Source organism: Phyllobates terribilis, unplaced genomic scaffold (assembly GCF_046119375.1).
Source record: "Phyllobates terribilis strain yellow unplaced genomic scaffold, ASM4611937v1 Scaffold_9__5_contigs__length_417890890, whole genome shotgun sequence".
NCBI classification, from domain to species: domain Eukaryota; kingdom Metazoa; phylum Chordata; class Amphibia; order Anura; family Dendrobatidae; genus Phyllobates; species Phyllobates terribilis.
The window spans coordinates 92,674,997-92,698,441 of NW_027362769.1; the positions used below are offsets into that span (position 1 = coordinate 92,674,997).

Sequence of the window (23,445 nt, forward strand, 5' to 3'; positions counted from 1 at the left end):
TTGGATAATCTGCTGGAAGACTACTGAGTTTAGGGCTCACTCCCTTTGTCTTAAGGTGTGGCGACTCAGAAAATCTGCCTTTGAATTCTCCACCCCCCCCCCCTTATGTATAGAGCACTGAGGGACGGAAGATGCTGTTTCGCTAGCTGCAGGATCCTGTTTGCCACTACCATCAGGGAGCTCGATCTTGTTCCTCCCTGGTGATTTATGTAAGCCACTGTTGTCAGATTGTCTGACCTGATCTGGACATGGTGACCCTGAATGTGGGAACGGAAGTCCATCAGGGATTTCTCCACTGCTCAAAGCTCTTTTAAGTTCGATGATGCCTCTATCTTGTGACATGCCCAGTGTCCCTGAACTGAGAGAGTCGCTAGATGACCCCCCCACAAGGAACAGCTCGCATCGGTTGTAATTATATGGTCTACTGGTCTGGACCACTGCACGCCTGAGGTCAGATTTCCCCTGTTTGTCCACCAAGAGAGGGAGTCTACAGTTTCTAAAGAAAGAGTCTTCTTTCTAAACGCCCGTTGAAGGATCTCTGCACCAACAGGACCTCCCACTGAAGAAGCCTCATATGACCTTGGGCCCATTTGACTGCTAGGAGACAGGAGGTCATGGAACCCAGTAGGGACATCGGAGACTCTATAGCCCCTGCAACCAAATTGATTACTTTACAAACCTTGTCTTCTGGGATGAAGCAGGCTTGGAGATGAGAATTTAGAGTTAGGCCCAGAAAGATTTGAGTCCTTGAGGGGGTCAGTTTCGATTTTTGAGAATTTATCAACCATCCCAGCCGTTGTAAAACCGACGTGACATCTAGAAGTTGAGTGGAACAATGGTCTTCTGATCTCCCGATCACCAAAAAGTCGTTTAAGTAGGGAATGATCACTACGTCTTTGATTGGTAGAAAGGCTGTCACCTCTGCTATCAGCTTTATAAACACTCAGCTATCGAGAGACCAAAAGGTAGGGCAGTGAATTGGAAATGTCTCAGTTCCCCATGTATGAACAAAGCTACCCTTAGGTACTTTTGGTAGGCTGGATGGATTGGGATGTGATAATAGGCATCCTTTAGGTCGATTACTGCCATGAAGCAATTGTGGTGCAGCAGTTTTACTGGTGAGTTCACTGATTCCATTTTGACCGTCTGGTTTTCTACCAGTTGGTTTAGACTCTTGAGGTTGATAATGGTCCGTAAGGACCCATTTGTTTTGTTTTTTTTTGTAAATCACAAATAAGGGGAAATAAAATCCCATTTCCCTTTGTGACTCCGGAACTTCGTGAAGGACCCGCTTCCTCACTAAATCTAATATTTCTGACTCTAAGCCCAACTGTTCCTCCACGGACTTCCTCCTGGGGGTAACCACAAAGGTTTGGTGCGGATTCTGACTGAAGTGTATCTTCAGGCCATCCCTCACGATACCCAGCACCCAGGGATTTGATGTAATGGCTTTCTTAACTGGAATAAAATGGGATAGGCTTCCACTGACCTCTAGCCTGGCGCGGAGGATGGTCCTCCAAACATATAACCCGACTCCTCCTTAGATCTGGAATCCCATCTTTTTCTGGCTCCTGGAGGGCGACCCCGGTTAAATCTTTTTCCGAAAGCAAGACCTCTTTGTAGCCCCCGTGAAACCTCTCTTCCCATCGCCAGCTTTCTCCAAAAGCTCGTCCAGCTTTTGGCCGAACAGGAATTTGCAGTCACATGGGAAGGAACATAAATTTATGTTTTGACTGCAGGTCTCCTGGGCAACCCTTGAGCCACAAGGCCCGCCTGCAGCATTAAGACCCCGTCACACTAAGCGACGCTACAGTGATCCCGACAACTATACGACCTGTCACGGATCGTTGCTGCGTCGCTATGTGGTCGCAGGTGAGATGTCAAACAGTCAGATCTTCCCAACGACACAGCAGCGATGCAGCGACCCGTAAAGATCTGTATAAAGATGCACGCCTGTGTGTTTGTGTCTGAGTCGTCAACAAGGTCGTTGGTAAGGTGTCAAACACACCGATACATGCTACCCAGCGGGACCTCAACGATCAAAGAAATGTCCAGACCATTCTGACACGACCAGCGATCTCACAGCAGGGCCTGGTCGCTGCCAAGTGTCAAACGTAGCGAGATCTCTATTGAGGTCGTTGTTGCGTCACAAAACATGCGACTCAGCAGCGATCTCGCTTAGTGTGACGGGGGCTTTAGACAGGTTTGCTGACCTGGCTGAGAGTTTAACAGAATCCGTTGATGTGTCAGCAAGGAAGGCTGATGCTGCCTGCATTAGAGGTAGATTGGAGAGGATTTTATCTCTAGGGGTCTTTTTATCTTTGAGCTGGTTTTCTAATTGTTATAGCCATACCATGAATGACCTTGCAACACAGGAGCCTACTACAGCTGGCTTAAGGCCCCCTGCTGCAGCTTCCCATGTGTGATGCAGGAAGGAGTCTGCTTTTTTATCTAGAGCATCTTTAAGGATGCCCGAATCTTCCAGGAGTAGAGACGATTTTTTTTTTTTTTTTTTTTTTTTTTTTTTTAGATGATTGGGCAACTGATCTATCGACCTTGGGGATCTTATCCCAAGATTCAGAGTCCTAAAGTCCCCGTCACACTAAGCGAGATCGCTGACCGGTCGTACCGTTGTCAGGATCGCTGTAGCGTCGCTTAATGTGACGGGGCCTTTATCCTCGAAAGGGTATCTACTCTGAATTAGGTAATGCCCCCGATTTCTCATGCTTCCCCTCAATAGGGAAGCAGGGTCTACCACTAGCTGAGGAAGAGGATGATGAATCACTGAGCCATTGACCCTTTGACTGGGAAGATTAATCATAGTTGGAGGAGACATCCTTATGGGATCTCTTCTTCCCTTTAAGAAAACCCTTCAGTGAGCCCTGTACCTCTGCACGGTCTATGGACCTCAGTTTAGCTGCAAAATCTGGTGTACTCTCCGCAATGGTTCTATTAATACTGCCTGAACAAAGCTGTTTCTGCCATCTACGGAAATGGGAATTTAGCATAAGGCACATGTCCTGTGCTTCTGTTTGGTGCTACTCTTCTTAGGCTCCTAAGAGATGAAGCACATAATAACTTCCCATTAATACTAAGTGACATTCACGAAGATCACTCACCCCTGAAGTCACTGAAGGGTACCGGATTTGGAGGCTGTGGCAGGATAGATGAATCCCTTCTGGTTGTCACAGAAATGTCCGACACCTTACTTCTCCGGCTGCCACTACAGTTATTTGAGCGGCTTTCTGTATGAGAGGCGCAAGACTGCTTCTTCCGCTGGCATTGCTGAGGTGGATGGGTCAGATGCTACTGCTCCGGACTGTCTTGGTCTGCCAAGGCTACAGAGACTGTGTGGCCTTCGGTTGAAGTGCCCTCCCCCCTCCTGACACCCACCGGCCGAGGCTTCAAAAATCGGCCGGCAAGCGCTTACAGGGCGCCGCAATGTTGGATCCGGGCACCCCCCTGACACTCCTTTCCCAGCGCGCACCGCGCCGTGAAATCAGGGCCCGGCGTCACGCCCCGGAATACGCAGCTCCACGTGTGCGGCCAGCAAGGAGCCTGCAGCAAGGGGAAGGCGGCGTAGCGATCTGCAGGGAGCCGGAGCCCTCCTCACCACCTGCGCCCGCTCGGACACGGCCCCAGGGAGCTGTGGACGGAGCTTCTGGAGCCTGGAATCCGGTGCACAGGCTGGAGCCGGCTCTTCCACACCAGACCCAGGTAAGCTAGCAACATCTTCACAAACAGGTTCCCATCAAGGACAGGAGACCAACTGAAGAGAAGGAGAGGTACCGCCCTTTTATTTCAGACGGCTTCCTGTCCTTGGTGGGGTGGATCCCTCGCTCAAGGTGTGCTGTCATGGGCGAGGGGAAAAAAGCGCTGTGAAAACGTACAATGTGCACATAGCCTAAGACTGGTTTTATGCAATGTGATACAAGAGCAGAAGCTGCACCCCCACTATTCTACTAAACCTCGATCACTAAAGTTATCACAATGCTACTTCTGAGTCAGTAAAATCAGGGCCCTGGGTGACACCAATGTCAGGCGTGTTCTACTAGAATGTTTCCATAACCTACATTTAGTGCTATTATACACTGAACTGCAAAGAGAAGAAAAAAAAAAATACAAAATTTTGTACATTAGAAAAGAATAAAACTGAAAATGTGTTCAAGCATAAGACTCACATTTTTGGGGAGAAAATAAGTCATGAAATTTTTACAAATCAATTACAACATAAAACAATAATATAGACAAAGCTTGCATTAGAGGACACTAGTAGTGCATTATTGATGGCGAGAAGAGAACTTGGGTAAACGGCCGCAGCTGAGGTTTCTGATTGTTGCGATGTTTCCGTGTACAGATGATTGATTACATTCATTACCTAGTTCAAAGTCCAAGCAGCAACATAAAGAGATAGCCATACACAGCAGATAACTGGTAACATTCTCTGCACATCTGTAGAAATTACATAAGGCAAGTCCGGTGTCTTCTGATCTGCCAAGAGTGGTTATAGAACTAACCCAGAAATGTGGCAGTAAGAAGCCAAACGCCTCAGTCTCCTAGATCCCAACTACCATCCGAACACAAATTCCATGGCCTTAGACACGAGGCTCTCGTCCTTTTTAGGCGTTTGCTTGTCTGACAAAACCTTTAAAAAAATAAAACAAAAAACAAACAATGTATATTTAGGACTCTGTAAATTAAAAGGCAAAATTTCCAGTTTGATGGACTCTATGTAATAGACCACACTAATTAGATCATAAACTACACGAAGGAAACCCCCTCCAAGGATTAGTCAACAGATTACCCCTTTCACAATGAGACTACTATGATGAGCATCACATCCAGCATCTCTGCAGCGGCCAATAGGCCCCCCCCCCTGCTTTCTCATGTCAAAGAGAACCTGTCATCACAATTTAACCATAATGCTGTTATACTGATTATTTAATGGATACCTGTAGTGAAAATATATGTAGCCTGGTTATTGTTTAATTCACCCTAGAAGTTTTGGTGCCATAGCCTCTTTGTGCAGAGGGGCGGGAATGTGGGTAGGGCCTTCGGCCTTTGGTTTGGCCCCTCCGCATTTGTACCAGTCTTTTACATTTCACACTAGCGCCTCCCGCACACAGTCATGTCCCAGCGTGCTCCAGCAAAGTGGGTGCACATGCGCAGATTGGGATCTCAGCTCAATGACGAGCCGAGATCTCGATCGGTGCATGTGCTGCCATTTAGCTGGAGACCGTAAGGTTAATCAAAGCATGCACCATCTCCGGCGCTATTTTGCTGAAGACCGCCGAAAAATTAATCTGAACATGGTCGCCTTCAGCTCAATTTTGCTGAAGAACGGTGGCACATGAATATGCATAAGTGCTGCCCACAGAAAGGGCAGCGCTAGTGCAAAATTTATATAACAAAAAAAAAAAAAAAAAACAGAGGGGCCGAAGACCCTATCCACAATCCCGACCCAATGCACAAAGAGGCTACTGCACCAAAACTTCTACAATGAATTAAAGTAGAACCAGGCTACAGAGTTTTTCACTACAGGTACACATTAAATCAGTATATCAAGGCCAATATAGCTTTCCAGCTAATAAAGTAACAAAACTATTTTGCCCAAGTGTTAGCCCCACTGTGGGGCATTTATAAGCTAGGTGTATACTATTTTATTGGTACATAAAAAGCTTCCCCCTTAGAGGAGATATCCGGGACTTTATAAAAAAACCAAAAATGTGGCTAAGAACTAACAGGTAGGTAATTGTAACTTACCTGCCTGTTACAGCGCCATTCTTCCCCAGCACAGCACGGTCACAGACCACTGCTGGCTTCTTTTCAGCTTCGCTCTGTAGACAGGCTGGACTTCTGATGTCATTCTGATTGAGAGCCAGATCCCAGCTTACTAACTGGGGGAGTCGTCAGTCAGAATGACATCAGAAGTCATGACCAGTCACGTTGCGAATGCAGGTCAATCCCCGCCACAAGCGGTCTGTGATCGCTCTGTCCTGCGGAAGAACGGCGCCATGCACAACAGGCAGGTAAGTTGCAACTACCTGCCTGTTAGTGCCTAGCCACATTTTTTGTTTTTCTCTAAAGTTCTAGATATATCCTTTAATGGTGTATGCTGGCAAAGTTAAATGCATCATTTAAAGTTAAAGGTGTTTTCCAGTCCATAAATAAAAGTCTACAAATCACTATGTGACTACTAGTGTTGAGCGAGTATGTTCTATTAACCCTTTCGCCGAGTATGCTCGGGCCGAGCTCCGAGTATTTACAGCTGCTCGGTGATATGGTTGAATCGCTCCCGTGTGCATGATTTGCAACTGTTTGACAGTTTTATTACCTGTGAGGAATGTCTATTTCTTACACATTCCTCACATGTAATAAAGCTGTCAAACAGTTGCAAATCATGCACACGGGAGCGATTCAACCTCATCACCGAGCAGCTGTAAATACTCGGAGCTCGGCCCGAGCATACTCGGACAGAACATACTCGCTCAACCCTAGTGACTACCAAATCACAGCGTGCAATGCACACACTGTCACGATTCCCCTGTATTCTGCATGCGGACTAGTGTTATCTAGCTTTTCTCAATAGAAGAGAATTGAGAAAAACCAGATGAGATTAATCGGTATAAGAATACAAATATGCAAATTGCATACACGTGGTTATGTGACCGCCTGCATGAGGAATCCAGGGGAATCCCAACACTGACTGTATCACACACTGTCACTGTTCAGCAGTCTGCAGTTCTTCACCCACATCATTGCTCCTCTGAAGCCAGTTGTACGCTGCCCGGCTTCAGAGGAACACTGCGTATGGGTATGTGCACACAATGCGTTTTTTATGCATTTCCACAGCGGTTTTTCCGCCGCGGAAACGCATTAAAACCAAATGTTAATAGGTCTGCCATGTATACCAATGGTAATCCGCATGTGCTGTGCACATGATGCGGAGATTTCCGCTCCAGATTACCATTGCGGCAGAAAACGCAGCAGGACCATTTTTTGCGTGATTTCGCCGCAGATTTGAGCCCACTGACTTGCATTGAATCGCAGCAAACCTGCATGTATAATATCTATACATGCGGATTTGCTGCATTTCAATAACAGTCAATAGGAGCAAATTCGCGGCGGAATTGCGCTGCGGCTGGTACCCGGGTCAAGAGAGGAGGCTACTACTCCTCTCATCCGACCGCCGCTCCCTCTGTTAACAGCGAGAGCGGCGTGAATGGGAGGAGCAGTCTAGTAGTGTAAAAAACAAAACAAACAAAAAAAACCCTCATACTCACCTGTCCGGCGGCCCCCGGTGTTCCCAGCTTCAGAGGCGCACTGGCCATGTCCAGAAGCGTACACCCAAGCTCCAGAGGAGCAATGATGCAGGCAAAGAAAGCTGCGTGCATGAGTGAGTTTTGCAGAGCTGGCAATGAGACTGGTTCTTGCAAATCATGTCATCACGCCCACAGGCAGAACACAAGGGCCCACTGATTAGTTAAATGCCTAATTAGCATATGAAATGCAAAATTTATAAAGCCTTGTTTTAAACATGGGTCTAGGTGTTAAACACTATAGAGGGCTGGTTAGGCAGGGTATTTCGTGACAAACACTAATGCTGGTTGGTTGGAGGGCATGAGGGTCATGTCCAGTTCCCTTTAAAAGCCTTTTAGTTGAGATTACATCAAACAGAAAATACCTGGTAGTCACTTGTTGAAACTCTGTATGTTGCTGCAAGAGGTTTCATTCCTCGTCTTGGAGTACCATTTTGCTGAGAAGGCGTACCGAAAGCTGTTATTGGTGGTGTGGAGACAGATGACACCGATATCTTCTCGCCACCATCCATTACACTCTTTAAAAAAAAGATTCAATTATGTGAAATTTTTGTCAATTTTTCTATACAAGTCCTCTATGGAGATTCTGCTGAAGTCTTGGGGACCCTCCTCTTCTAGCGACTGGTTGAGGTCTGGCCTCCTGCAAAAATCATTACCCAAGTTTTTGATACTTGCGAGTCTATGGAGCAGGCAATGGGAAATGTATAGGCCATGCAATGCTCAGTGGGAAATAAATAGGAAAATAGCCTCTAAGCAGAGTAATAAAAAAAAAAAAAAAAAGAAGAACATGATTACTAGAGTGGCCTATAGACCACCTGTCGAAAGCCTCGCACCCAGCCAACTAGCTTTACTATTTTTGAAGAGCATGAACACCTAAACAGCTGTAGGTAAATGGAGATTCCGGTCTGACTATAACCCAAGCCACGTGACAAGGATCTTGTTTGTACAAGTCCCCTCTGAATTGTGAAATGCTCCGTAATATGTTGGCGCTATAGAAAAAAAAAAAAAAAAATAGGATCTGCAAAGGGACAATATTGACTTATCAGACAGCTACGTCCAATAAGTGGCACTAGAGACCCGGTTTTCCTATGAAGACCGGAAAATGATGGAGTTGTGAAATGCCGTCATTAGTCACATTACATCAGCCTTACCTTATCAATACAAGGTTTCACTCCAATCATGATGCAATCTCCGTATATCTTTCCATCCTTACTCAATGCTTTCCTTGCCTGCAGCTTGGACTGGTACTGAATGTGCATCCAATTCCCTGCATTTGACATCTGCAAAGGAAAGAAAAGTTCAAAGCAACACAATTGGGGGGAATTAATAAAATTCACATTGTGTTAGCAGCGTCCGTCTGCGCTGGAGAAGCTCAGGATGCAAACGTTCAAAGTATCCATTGGCTTCCATTCATCTGATCAAAGGCAAAAGTGTGGACATTTCGCCTCTATGGTACTGGTATACGTTTCTTGCAGTATTCCATATAGAGACATGAGGAGTGATATTATTTATCATAGGAGCCTATGGACGATGTATACTGTATCTAGAGCGATAACCTCAGCACTGAAACATTTCAACCAGTTTGTGGCCTTTATCAAGCTCATCTGTGTGGATAGCAGACGGGTACATGTATATGGAGCCCGATATCTGTTTTGTTTTTTCCATTGGTGCTAGACACATTCGCAGCAAGTCCATTTTCGTTTTTTTGTCAGTGCTGCCGGCTTGACCTTAGGTGTACCCCCGTATATGGCTCTACATCTGGAAATCCTACTAACATACTAAGCAAATGCAATCAACTGAACTGTTATTACATCATAAAAACACTCCTTACCACATGCTTTACAATATTCCCATACTGGGCAAACTGCAATAAAATGTAAGAGGCCGAGGCTTGAGGAAACCTAAAAACAGAGTAAATGCATTAGGGTCAATAAGTGAATAGCAGAATGCTGATCAACACCATATAACAAATAAGGCTCACATATGCATGGAAAATATCAACTACTCCAGGGACGAAGCTTTCCTAATCGAAACGCGCATCAGGTGTGGTGGGTCCCTGGCTCTCTGCACTGACGGTAACATTGCCTTTATACTCTTATCCTCTGTCTATTTATGCATTGCTCTGATGCTCATCTGCCATATATTGGTTTAATACTTCAATCGTGTATAAATATAGTAGTCCATTAAAGACCCTGCTCTCACATTGAGTAAAATTTATCATTACATGGGCATAATAGCATATGAGTCTATTATAGCTAGTTATATGTATATACCACTTCTATGGATACTAAATGGGAGGCCCGATGCCAATCGCATCAGGAGGGCGGTAATGTCACGATAGGGGCAGGTTTTGCAGTGTTGAGAATCTCTCCCCCCACACCCCCATGTGCTCACCCACCTATCCACTCTCTCTTTACCCCCCCACCCCATGTGCTCTCCCCCTTGTCTGCTCCCTCTCCACCCCTGTGCTGTCTTCTTCCCTCATGTGTTCTCTCATGTGAGCCGTCTCCCCGCACAGTAAATCAGACCGCTGCCATCTTTGTGCAGGCAGATAGCGGCGGTCACATTAAAACTGCGCATGCGCTCCTCCTGTACAAAGATGGCGGCGGTCAGTGAATCATTCGGCTGATCCCGGCGGAGGCGTGCTCACGATGGTGCTCCGCTGTTGGTACCACCAGCGTTTTCCATATTGAGACACCCATCACTTGGGTGTCCCAATATGGCGTAAACAAACTTCCGCCGCTTGGAATTCTGGGATCCGGACACATCTGGACGGAACAGGATGTGAAGACATTTCAAGGTAAGTATATATTAGATGTAATTTAGCCTATGTATTTTTTGTAATATTAGATTTATTAGTTACGTTCACTAAATAGAATTAAGATGTACATTTAAAACTAAAAAAGGTATGTTATTTGTACTTTGTATATTGCTTCTTATCTTTCACTTGTGATATACGAGACCTTTGTATGGACATAAAAATATATTTATTGTAATAGTTATCCAGGTATACCCACTTTTTTCTTCCTGTACTTTTATCCCCCCTCCTGTTTATTTTGCACAGTATAAGCAAAAGACATCGTTTTTGGGGAGGCTCCACTGACAAAGGAAAAATCACCAGCGAAACCACTTTAGGAAAGAGTTTGCCGGCTTTTCACTGAAGCAGCTTCACCTACAAAAATCGTGGTGGCTCCACCAACATCTTAAGGACGTCATGGGCACAAACCATAAGGTGGTTGCATGTGATTTCCATGAGTAATTATATTTTGGGACTTGACAGCATCCCTTTATCAGCTGGTCAGACAGTTGCATGTTCATAAATTTTACAAACCTATAGCTTACCCGAATACTGTAACCCAAGAATCATCAAGAAGGTCATCGGATGTCAAAGCGTCGCCTTGTGTGTAAAACGGATCCACCTGCGCAGGAGACATCGTTCCTTTCCTGGATTGCATCATGGTTGCCGGGCTAAAAACTCTTGCAGCTGTTTAATATAAAATAAAAAAAATATCACTAAACTGGCTTAGCATTTTACATCATTCCCACAGACTACAACAGACCTAGATACGTGTTACCACCTCCTGATTGAGGCCACCGCCGCATCCAGTGCCGTGACCTCCGGAGACAAAAACTAACATTTAAAGCAAATCCTGTGGATTTTATTTTAAAGTTTTAAGAGTACATCTATATGGGAGAGAACTGCTGGGAATTTTACCTTCAGATTTGCACAGTAGATTGCAGACATAGGCAAATTCATCAGGTTTTACAAATCCCAACCAGTTTTGCAGACTTTTTCACAAGGAATTAAAAATATGTCTTGTAGATTTGTATATTTGCAATCACGTCACAGATTTTCCCAGTTTACTCCACTTTCACTGTAGAAGGGGAAAGTCTGCAGCAGGACATTTAATACTTGAGGGTTTGTGGGGGATTTTGCTATAAGGCCATGTTCACACATTGCGTTTTTTTATGCACATTTTCAGCTGCATTTTACATTACCAGCAAAGTCTGAGATCCCAGAAATCTCATGCACACATCTTGGTTTTTATTTGATCAGTATTTTGTACTTTGCAGGTATTTTTTTTTATGCAGAACAGAGCATATCCCTTCTTTCAGCGTTTTTTCACCCAAAAACACAGGTGTCACATTTCAGTGCTTTTTTTTTGTGCCAAAACCAGAAAGATTTTTTTTTCTCACAACTTTATGTACACGCATAAAGAGACAAAAGGACCGTGAAAAAAAAACGCAGCAAAAAAGCATTTTGCTGCAGAAAAAAAAAAAAGCAGACAAAAAACGCAATGTGTGAACATAGCCTAAAAGTTGTGAACCTGGGGTAAGTTACATGTGCAACGACAGTGTAAAAGGTACACTACTAGAGATAGCTAGTTTAATGAACCTTCGCTGAGCAGCATCATCATTGCAGTGCAAAAAAAAAGAAAAATTACCCCCCCCCCTTAAAGATATTTAATATAAGAATTTTTACATTTTCATTGCACCTTGTGATTATGTCAAGATGGGAGGACAATAGGCATTGCATCTAAACAGCAATCAGAGCTAGATCTGGCCGCTGCAGAAGACAGCTGTATTCCACAGCCAGCACCTGCAATGGACGGAGAGGGTCAGCTCCCAAGCCTGCACCGTGACTGACAGTTATGTCAGGTTGCACAAAGTGGTTAAATGAGTCCATTGTAGTGATGGAAAGCAAGTCCAAGCAAAGATTGTCCATTTTTATTCATTAGGTTTCGAGAGCTCAGAATCTAAACAGCAATTTAATGATCCATTAGCACAGATTCAGAGAAAGAAAAAGATTCACAAAGCAAGTGTCAAACTGTCGTACATGCCGTGCATCGCATTTTTGCCTTTACACGAGCAATGACGTGGTTAAAAATGCAACACTGCGCCGAAATGTTAGCACAAAATAAGTGAACCAAGCAGGGGTGAAAACTTCCCATCCAGCGTGTGCCGCTGTGATGAAGCCAACTCCCCCACCCCAAATCAAGTTTGCAGAGTCACTGCTAGACAGGATTAATAACTTGCTATATATTTCCCCTCACATTACAAGGAGGACACCTAGTGGCAATAAGCGAGAAGTGAACAGATTTACATTTATCCTCTGATATACAGACCGGGAAATTGGCCATTGAAATAGACAATCAGACTTGATACAAACAAGGATTCACTTTGATGGACAGCGCTCCACTGTGTAACTTACCTGCACCTGGGGTGGACGGGATGAAACCTGTGTGAGAGGTCTGCATTGTAGAAAGGTTTGTCTGTAGAGGGAGAGAGAGAAAACAAAAGACATGAAATAAGTTCTTCTAGCAACATTCATGACTACAGCCGCAGATCTCCCGAGTCCAACCTCTCTGAGGTTTGATCCAGGAACCTGTCAGACCGTACTAGAATGGTGAAACACGCAGGCTGCGCCATGGTCCGCATTTATAGGAGATGGACACAGCACATAATATAGTAAATAAATGAATAGTGGACATAGAGTTTAATAATGAATACTTTAAAGCATAAATTACATCATAAATGAACACCATGATGGAAAAAAAGCTTTATTGTCCGTTCCTGGGGGTGTCGCTCGTCCTGGTCCGGCGCCTCCCTTCTTTCAATGCAGTCCTCCGTCTCTGCTTCATGTGGATGATGCATCTGTCATCCACACAGGATCCCAGGCATTGCGCTAGGGCGGAGTAAAGTATCCCAGTGCGCAGGGGCTCTCTGACCTTTCCCGGCACACTGCAGTGCTTTGCTGTGCCCTCGTCAGGGCAGAGAAGTACGCCTGCACAGGAGCGCGATGCCGGAGAGACTGTGTGGATGATGTAGTAATGAGTCACCCATAGGAAGCAAGAAGGAGGACTGCATTGCAAGAAGGGAGGTCAGACCATGACCAGCAACACCCTCCGACTGGACCGCCCCCCAGGTGAGTATAATAAAAGCTCTTCTTCTTGTGTTGAAGGTTAGATTGTGGGAATATATACAGCATATTAGAATGCTGTATATCGGGCCTGAAACGTGCTGGCCGTATCTCATATCGATCAAATATGGTGACAGGTTTGCTTTAAGGACACTGTTAAAGGTGACACTGATTGTGGTGACATCAGGGCTTCACGCGCCAATCCATAGCATTCTGACAAGCCCCATATTACTGTGTCAATGTTATGGGCTCTCTTATTGGACGCATACCGTATATACACTCGAGTACAAGCCGAGCTTTTCAGCACACTTTGTGCAGAAAAAGCCCCCCCTCTTCGACTTTTACTCGGGTATATACCCGAGTATATGGCAATTCCGTTGGTGGATAGTGGTGAGGGGGGGGTTGCAGTTGCGGAGGAGCGCAGCACAGGCAGTAGCTCAGCGCTCCAGTGTCGCTGCTAAAGGGAAGTGAATATTCCCTCTTCTCCACACTCATGGGCGTGGAAAATAATAATGTTCATTCTCTTTAGTAGCGGGCACAAGAGCGCTGAGCTGCAGCTCCTGCTGACAGTGCCTGCTACTAAAGAGAATGCATATTCACTCTGCTCCACGCCCATGGTCCCGGCGTGGAGAGGAGTGAATATGCCGGCAGCAGCTCACATCAGCGTCTGAGAGCGCATGGCTATGAAACCATGTGCTGCTCATATTCCGACATGAGCTGCTGGCAGACAGGACACAGCAGTGCTGGAGCAGAGGTGAGGAAGGAAGGGGAGTAGAAGTGTTTTTTTTGTTTTTTTTTGTGTGTGTCTGCGCAATGATGGGGCCATGCATACCAGGATTGGGGGATGAGGGGGCAATGCGTACCAGAATGGGGAAATTTACCAGTAGCTGCTGCAATTACCACCCTAGGCTTATATTCAAGTCAAAAAGTTTTCCCGAGTTTTTTGTGGTAAAATTAGGTACCTCGGCTTATACGGCATGTATATTTAAGGGAACTATGGCTATCACTCCCCCAGAAGAAAGCACTCGCCAAAACGCGTGTTGGGGATGTGGCACCAATGTTTGGCACAGGTACAAATGTTCAGTCTGGCTCTGTCTTGCATATGCACTTAATTTCAGTGAATATAATGTGGGCATAACAGTCCTGACATTTTGCACTGAGCACTTTATCTAGGTAAAGCCAATATTTATTATTAAGATTTTAGTATGGCTATATGTCAATTAACTTGCTTCATTTTGGTACTTCTAGAGTCACACAATTGTATATAATGAACAAAGCCAGTACTAGTTGTTAACAGAGATGCTATCATGATTTAATACCAACTAACAATTAACATAACTTTATGTAATTGAATAATTTGTATACTGCCAATCAATGGTGCCCCATTTTGGCTCTTAGCCACTTTTTCTTAAGCCATCGGTTTTTGTAGTGTTTTTAAGGTATATGTATAATAAGATTGTGTTAATGTTTTCAAATCAGTTCTTAGTACGCCTTTTTTCTCTATGTGGTTGCACAATAGCAATCAGACTGGATTATTGCTTTTTTTTGCCAGACATGACAGGTTTTCATAAATGCATTTTTTAGTGCAGAATCACTGCACCTGACCATACACTGTAGCTTAGCTCCAATCTCTTAAGGGGACTGAAGAATTACACACAACCCAGCTTCCTATCCTGGAAAGTTCATTAAACTGCTTGTTTAAGAGTTTAAAAAACGAAAGTAACTTTACAAAATGCTGTAAAACAAACATTACTTAAGGATTAAACCACCCTAAACTTCAGTGTCGATGCTTTGGTGGTGTGTGCCGGTCTTTGATGGAGGGACCACTGCAGCCAATCAATCATTCTCAGCAGTTTTGAGTAGCAGATTCTATCACCACCACTGAAGCAAGTGACTGGCTGCAGTGGTCATGTGGATGTACGCCATGCCAGTGCTCCAGAAAAATAAAAACCTGCAGCAACCAAAGCCGACAAAGTTTACCAAGGTAAGTTCTTAAATAATCAAAAAATATATTTTACCAGTTTTCGTGAACTTAAAGGTGTAGATCCAAGACCCGGGCTTAGAAGATCATCATAAATGCTTGCAACAGGGGGGGCGCCACTCTTATCCTTATGAGCAGGAAGTACAGGCTGAGGGGGAGAACTCCCTATTAAACAAAGGGTTATTAAAGTGACAATACTGCTCGACTTACATATAACATGTATCGGGAGTCATTCTAATTACACCAAAAACATGGAGCTGATCCCGACAAAGGAATAAGCCTTCCCTAGGCTCAGCGCACCCACCCACAATAATCAGAAAAGACAGATCTGCATTCCCCTACTCTTCTTTCCACCCAGTGTTTGCTAATCTCTATGGTTAAATTCCCACAATGAGTTTTTGACACAGCATATTTTATCTGTGCAAACAACGCAGCATCTCGTGATGGGAGTTCTAGAAATCTCACACCTACTGTTTTTTTTGGGAGGGTTTTACAGCGTAGACTGACCCGAGGTTCGTGTTTAAAATCGGCAGCATGTCAACTTCTCTTGTGAGTATGCCGTTTAATTTACGGATTTTCGCCATAGACTTGCATTAGATGCGCAGGTAGAAAATGCATGGAATCTGCACATGATTAGATCAAAATTTTGTTAAGGCCAAATACCAGGAAGCAAAAAAAAAAAAAAGTAGCTTTATTTAAAATATGAAGTGCCAAAAAGACAAAAACCGCAACGTCAAAAACTCATGAAAAAAAAAAAAAAAAATGCAAGTAACCTAATTTAGCTAATACGTGCAAAAAAAAAATGCAACATAAAGAACTCCCCAATTGCCCAGTAAAAAATTAGCCTATGGCTCTTTTACATTCTGTATGAATAGAATAGCAATTTCCTGCCCCAATACAATACCTCCTATCAATGGGGATCGCAGCTCCATAATGCCCAATGATGGACGCAGCTGTGGAGTTACAGGAGTCGGGATATCACCCATGAGGAAACCTGGCAGGAACTGGGCACCACCACCAGGCTTCGGAGAGGTTGGTGATCCTAGTGTCATTGGTTCGCCACCGATACCTAAAGGGAAGTTATAATGGAAAGTTACATTTCATTAATCCTATATCCACCCAATGCCATAATCACCACCGAGTGCTACAACCAAGTGTGAGAAATTTACAGAAAGTTGTGTCCATTTGGTGGTAGATGCTGTTTGCCAACAATGGTGGTCGCAGCAGTGGAATAACCGCCACGTCAGAAGCCAGACTTGTGTGCGAGTGGCAGGGATTCACCAGTTTCTGAGCCAGGACCGGGGGTGATGTATACGTTATACATACTCCCGAGCAGAACTTGTCTAGTGGGCGCAGCCTCGCTCCATACACTTGTATTGAGCGAGGTCGCGCCCCATCTAGAAAAACAGCATCCCATTGGCACAGCCTCGCTTAATACAAGGGTATGGAGCGAGGCTGTGCCCACTAGATGTGTTCTGCCTGGGAGTATGTATAACGCATACATAGCCTCCGGTCCAGACTAATCAATTTAGACCAGACCACCCCTTTAACTTAATTCAAAGCTTTAGAGAAGCTGCATGGACCAAAGGAAACAAAAGACTGGAGATGTTCATTGACTTCTATTAAAGAGTTTTCTAGTTGTGCTGTGTGACCTGTGCAGAAAGGGAGAGCAGGTGAGCTGTGACCATCACCCATTGTAAATGACGAATCCTGTGTTATTTATATAAAGTGTCACCTTTCATTATAATCCTGTCTGTGATAATGAGACTGTTGAGAGGTGATCTGTACAGAACAGGAAGTATCAGCCTATTATGAGGTTGGGTGACCAGACTGAAAACTGCAAGATATCAGGATTTTCTTTAAATATTAAAAAAGTGACCTAAACAACAAAGGAAAAAAAAAAAAATTATAGACAGGGTGGTGGAGTCGGTAAACCAAACCTGTGACTCCACAGCCCGGTCTCACTACTGAGCGTGTACATAAAGTGCAGCACAGATTCATCTCAACTAACAGCCAAGACCCTTAGATCAGGAATAGAACATTTCATAACTTTCCCAAATTTTTATGAAAACATTTACAGCACATCCTGCACTGTACTACTGTACCAATTATATATTTTAGGAGTCGGTCTATTTTATACCAACTCCACAGCCCTGATTATACATGGAAACCCTTTAATGCTGCCCAAACCAAGGGCAACAGGAAATCGGTCAGACATCCTCAGCAATAACTTTCTCTGAAGTGCTAAAGGGGTTGTTTAATAGAAATAGGTTGAAATAACAGACCGACCTGAAGCTGCTGCACCTTCTGGACAGTTAATCGATCCTACACACAAAAAGTGAGAGACCTGTCAATCAAGTCGGGAGACGGCGGAAGTAGCTGCTCTGTAAACACTTCTTAGGGCCTGGCTCTAAGATCTTGCTCTCTAATGAATGAGCGAGTCTTTATTTCCAGCTGCATGTGGCTCGTGTAAGATGAAATGACTAACCGCTTCCTTCCAAGTCTGGACAAACACATGTAATTTGAGCCCATGTCAAAAGTGGATCCAGTAGGAAGGAAATGGACAACGACATTCACACATGTGTGTTGATTTTTACATTGTGTAAAATGGAACGTTTAAAAGAAAAAAAAAAAAAAAAATAAATATATATATATATATATATATACACATATACATATACATATACATATACATACATATACATATACATATACATACATATACATACATATACATACATATACATACATACATATACATACATATACATACATATACATACATATACATACATATACATACATATACATACATATACATACACATACATACACATACATACACATACATACACTGAGTTTATATTTATCAATTAACAAAAAAAAAATGGATGAAACTTTGAAGCACGAAGTCTGTTTTTCGTATTTCAGACGTGTTTAACAGACTCCTATAAACTAACGGCTGAGTTCAATCTGCACAACTGATGAGCCTAAGACCCGCTCTGGGCCTCACAAACCAGAGAAACGGGTCCGGACTAGTGATTGAGTGAACGTGCTCGTTTAACCCTTTAACCGAGCACGCTCGGGTGCTTTCTGAGTATGTTCAGCGTGCTCGCATATTGTGTTAGAGTCCCTACGTCTGCAGGATTTAAGGCTGTTAGGGAATCCTCACATGTGTTGAGACTGTCTAACAAACAAGCAATCCCTGCATGTGTTCAGGCTGTCCTACAGCTGTATATCCTACAGACAGGAGGGACTTGAACATAATATACGAGCACGCCAAAGATACCCGGTAAGCACCCAAGCATGCTCGTGAAGGAGTTAAATGAGCATGGTCGCTCATCACTAGTCTGGTTATAAACTGATGTGTAGATGGACCAAAAAAAAAAAAAAAATGGACAGCACATGGAGGTGTGCATGTAGGCGTAGTCCTTTTAGGGTAAATGCTCATGGTGCAAATTTAATGGGGATTTTTCATAGATTTGTGTGCAGAAAATCTGCAGAGTAATTATAGAGCATACCAGAGTATATCATCTAAGTTGATGAGATTTTATAAATCTCACAGACACATGTGTAAAGTGACTGCAGTGCAGGTTATAAAATCCACAGCATGCAGATTCTTTAGGTGGAATCCACTGCAGACTTAAAAGTGGTCATCTACTACTCTGACAACCATTTCATGTCTTCTCCCGTAAAACAACAACACTTATACTCACCTCCAGTGTTGGCACTCGCTCTCCCGAGGGTGGGGGAGGGGCATGTGTGCTGATTGACTGCAGACTTGTGAATCCTCAAGTGCACTGTGAGGTGCAGGCAATCATGTGACCATAAGTATGTGATTAGCATACATGCTGTCATGTGCCATCTAGATAGGTGCAGCCTCACTCTTCGCAAGTGTAATGAGAGAGGCTGGACACAGTCTAGTTGGAATGTGGCTGGTTATATGCAAATCACATACTTGTGGTCACATGACCGCCCGCTCCTCACACCAGAGAATCCTGAGAGAGTGAACAGTGCACGTGAGGTGACGATTCACAAGTCTGCAGTCACAGACATAGTGACCACAGGCTTGTAGCCTTAGGCCGGACAACCCCTTTAACAGTTTGGAAACCATGGGGGGTTAAATACCACCACAAATGCCATATGCAGAGACACTGCATTACGCACTGCGTGCATCTACCATTATATTTCTCATTTCTCCTGAATCCACTCCTGACTTGTGCAATTCGTGCAGAATGGTCCAATCACACATGGCTTCCTGTGGAGTAATCCACTGAGTATTTGCAGAGAAATTCACAGAAGAACATAGGAGATCACCACTGGATTTCAGCTGTGGAGTTGCAGTGCATGCGGCTGCTCCACTACAGAGGCAAAGATGGAGATGTCACATTTAGGCTATGTTCACACATTATGTTTTTTCAGCAGCAAAACCTGATCTCTTGGCAGGGGTTTTGTTCAGGATTTTTTCACTGTCCTTTTGTCTCTTTATGCATGGACATAAAGTTCAGTGGAAAAAAAAAAAAATCTCATTCTGGTTTTGGCACAAAAAAAAAAAAAAAAAAGCTGAAAAACCTGACGCCTGCATTTTTGGTGGGTTTTTCAGCATTTTTTTTCACCTCCCATTACTTCTAATGGGTGAAAAAAAAAAACAATGAAAGAAGTGACAAGCTTAACTCTACAAAAAAAATATGCAAAGCACAAAATCCGGAACAAATAAAAACCAAGGTGTGTGCATGAGTTCTCACGAATCTCAGACTTTGCTAGTACTGCAAAACACAGCCGAAAATGTGCATAAAAAAGGCAATGTGTGAACATAGCCTTTTAGAGGCAGCTGTGAAATATAAAAAGCAGTGAGAGCGAGAACACTGACAACCACCAGAGGCGGCCATGATGCGGCTGTGAGGGGCAGGATACAGCCAAAATGTGCGTGAAGACAGAAGAGTGAGCACATCCTGGGGCGGAGATCCGTTAGCATGACATGGCAGCCTGTGACTGGATGGAGCAGTGATACTACGACGCCATAACCGCAGGACCTGCTCCACTGACGCGTCTACTACACATCCTATAAAGTCTGTCCCTTCTCAGCTTCCGTAGCGGACAACTCTAGAGCTACCGCGTTGCCAGACTCCACTCACCTAGCGAGTCCAGAGAGAAGGCGGACATGACCGGAGCAGCTACCAAGTGGGATTCAAATAAAACTACTGCTGAGCGCCGGGAAGTCCTGGTGCAACTGCGTCACTTCCCGCGGAAGTAGTTTTTCTTTGTGTGCTTGCGTGGAATAGCCACACCTAGCGGTGAGCTATGGTACTGTACTCAGAGTTGTACTGGAGACATGGCGCCTGCGCTGTAGGACTGCGGTCCACCCTCGCTTGCGGTTTCCATGGAGACCTCATGTCTGCAGCCCTGTGTTCTGTGCGGCTATACTGTTGTAGACTGGATAGGAATACCATTTTGTAAGGTTCCCTGCGTGTTTTTAGATCTGCTCTGTTCACACTACTCAGAAAAGTGTTGCATTTGGGAACTTAGGGTCCTCCAGCAGGATTTATTCTGTGTGTGTAGAAAGGTGCACTCCAGGTGTGTGCGGACCCTCAGGCGCTAGGAACCCCATTGTTCCCCTTCATCTTGTATTTTTCCTTCCAGGAGATAGAACTTCATTATTTTTAGATTTATAGAGCAGTATCAGGACATGTATTTTTATGGTTCGATCTGTAGTTTTTATCATCACGGTTTTGCTCCATATAACTTTCTGATATCTTTTCATTCATTTTTTGGGCGTCACTATGAACAAAAACTGTAATTATGCCATTTAAAGGTGTAGTCCAGGCTTTGGGTCACTTTCTGTGACTGCAGACTTGTGAATCCTCATAGCGCGCGCCATGTACACTGTCAGGATTCACTAGTGTCGGGAGCGAGCGGTGCGTGACTGCAAGTATCAGATTTGCTTACATGCGGTTACATGCCGACTAGACGTGTGTGGACTGGCTCAATTCCTTTGTATTGTGCGCGGCTACGCACGTCTAGTCAGAATGTGGCCGAAAGAATGCAAATTGCATACGTGCAGTCAAATGACCGCCCGTTCCTGACTTGGTGCACTGTGAGGATTCACAAGTCTGCAGTCACATCATCACCTTGTCTTGCACTCCAATAAAAGAGAGTGGTAAAGTCACATGACTTCTGTCAGAGGGTGATCAGTATTTTGGAAGCATGGAGGGTAAGTATATAGTCTGATCTGAACTACACTGTGTTCCAAATTATTATGCAAATAATATTTTCTCAGATTTTCCCAAATTACCTATATGAATTGCAGTCATTGTAATTTTCCAGTCAAATAACTATTAGAGTACAATTGAAAGGTTTTTGTACAAACTGCCTATGATAACAGTATATTTTTAAAAAAATAAAAAACTCAAACTGCACTCAAAATGCATGTTCCAAATTATTATGCACAGCAGAGTTTTCAACCTTTTCATTTTAATAAAGAACAAAAAAATGGTCATTTTCGAAATTATAAGCATTAGCAGGTTATTACAAACTGAAATCAAACAGTTTTCAACTCAAAACTTTATTCTTGGTGATGTTACATTTGCACATAGGACCCCTTGTTCGAAAGGAGCTTCTGAACTCTCTCATTCATTGAATTTGTCAGGTTTTGGATGGTTTCTGCTTTAATTGTTTTGCATGAGGACAGAATACCCTCCCAGAGATGTTGCTTAGATGTGAACTGCCTCCCACCATCATAGACACTCCTTTTGATGATGCTCCAGAGGTTCTCAATGGGGTTGAGGTCAGGGGAGCATGGGTGCCACACCATAAGTTTGTCCCCTTTTATGCCCACAGCAGCCAGAGATGCAGATGTGTTATGTGCAGCATGAGACAGGGCATTATCATGCATGCGCTCCCAAATCCAAATGCCCCCCTCCCTTTTGAGCCTCAGTGTGCCTAAACCGCAGTTAGCATCCATATGTTTGGCATTACTGTAGTGATGAGAGCCGGCCTAATTTAGGGGTGCATGTCTCCAGAAGCATGAGCTTGGTACAATGTACGGGCACTACAACGCACTTGTCACTACAACGTACTGGTCATTACAACGTACTGGTCACTACAACGGCACTTTGTAATTTTCACTCAGCAACATCCATTGCTGATTGATGGGGTCAAAATCATCGGTACATCTGTAGATAAATTCCCAAAGGGGTATAATTTCCAAAATTGGGTCACTTGAGGGAGAATTCTGCTCTTCTAGCCTTTGGAGCTCTGTATATGAAGTCCGCAAATTATTCAAGGAAAATCTGCGCTTCAGGAGGCAAATAGCACCCCGTGCCTCCCCGAGTCTCGCCGTGTGGCTAAGCAGTACTGTACAGCCGCTTATGGGGTATTTCTACATTCAGCAAAAGACAAATTTTGGTGCCATTTTTACCCATTTCTCAGCGTGAAAGTGTAAAATCCGGGGCTAAAACTAATTTTTTGTGGTAAAAATGTAATTATTTTTTTCTTCACTGTCCAATGGCATAAAATTCCGTGACACACCTGTGGTGTCAATATGATGACTGCACCCCTAGATAAATTTATTGAGAGGTGTAGTTTGTAAAATGGGATCTCTTATGGGAGGTTCTGCTGTTCTGGCACCTCAAGGGCTCTGCCAATGTGACATGGCACCCTCAAACCAGTCCAGCAAAATTTTTCCCTTCTGAGCTTTGCACTGTGCCTCAAAAGTAGTTTTTGACCACACATGGGGTATCAGCTTACTCAGGAGAAATTGCACAGCAAATTTTGGGGTATATTTTCTTCTGCTATCCTTGTAAAAATGAAAGAAATTGGATCTAAAACAACATTTTTGTGAGAAAAAATATTTTTTTTCATTATCACGGCTCTATGTTAGAAACTTCTGTGGGTTCAAGGTGCTCACTACACAGCTAGATAAGTTCCCTGAGGGGTCTAGTTTCCAAAATGGTGTCACTTGTGGGGGGTTTCCACAGTTTAGGCACATCAGGGGCTCTCCAAATAAGACATGACACCCGTAGACCATTACATCAAAGTCTGCATTCCAAAAAGTCATTCCTTCCTTTCTGGGCCGTGCCGTGTGCCCAAACAGTAGTTTTTCCCCATATATAGGGTATCTGCATACTCAGGAGAAATTGCACAACTAATTTTGGGGTCCATTTTCTCCTGTTATCCTTATGAAAATGCAAAATTTGGGGATAAAAGAACATTTTTGTGGAAAAAAA

At 43.9% G+C, this 23,445-nt stretch overlaps 1 protein-coding gene across 2 annotated transcripts; it reads right to left on the reverse strand.

The window, feature by feature from the left end:
- Nucleotides 1–1,503: 1,503 nt before the first annotated feature.
- On the reverse strand, nt 1,504–20,500 carry NUP35 (nucleoporin 35). Of its 2 annotated transcripts, XM_073646777.1 has the most exons (10): nt 20,356–20,471; nt 17,510–17,545; nt 16,125–16,289; nt 15,258–15,385; nt 12,532–12,592; nt 10,662–10,803; nt 9,151–9,220; nt 8,471–8,599; nt 7,685–7,837; nt 1,504–4,645 (listed from the first exon to the last, which is right to left on the reverse strand). In XM_073646777.1, exons 1-10 carry the CDS (start codon nt 20,381–20,383, stop codon nt 4,568–4,570), a joined length of 990 nt encoding a protein of 329 aa, XP_073502878.1. In that variant the 5' UTR covers nt 20,384–20,471; the 3' UTR covers nt 1,504–4,567. The 2 variants fall into 2 exon arrangements, with proteins under 2 accessions (XP_073502878.1, XP_073502879.1); XM_073646778.1 differs by lacking the exon at nt 17,510–17,545 and having other exon boundaries at nt 20,356–20,500.
- Nucleotides 20,501–23,445: the final 2,945 nt, after the last annotated feature.

Bases quoted from the DNA above. Each gene is read 5' to 3' on its own strand.
- NUP35 (XM_073646777.1), bottom strand. From the start codon at position 20,383: ATGTCCGCCTTCTCTCTGGACTCGCTAG. The intron at 9,221-10,661 runs GTAAGCTATAGG...CTCTGTTTTTAG, and splicing joins TCTTGGGTTACAGTATTCGG to GTTTCCTCAAGCCTCGGCCT. The intron at 4,646-7,684 runs GTATTTTCTGTT...ATTTTTTTAAAG, and splicing joins TTTCAACAAGTGACTACCAG to GTTTTGTCAGACAAGCAAAC.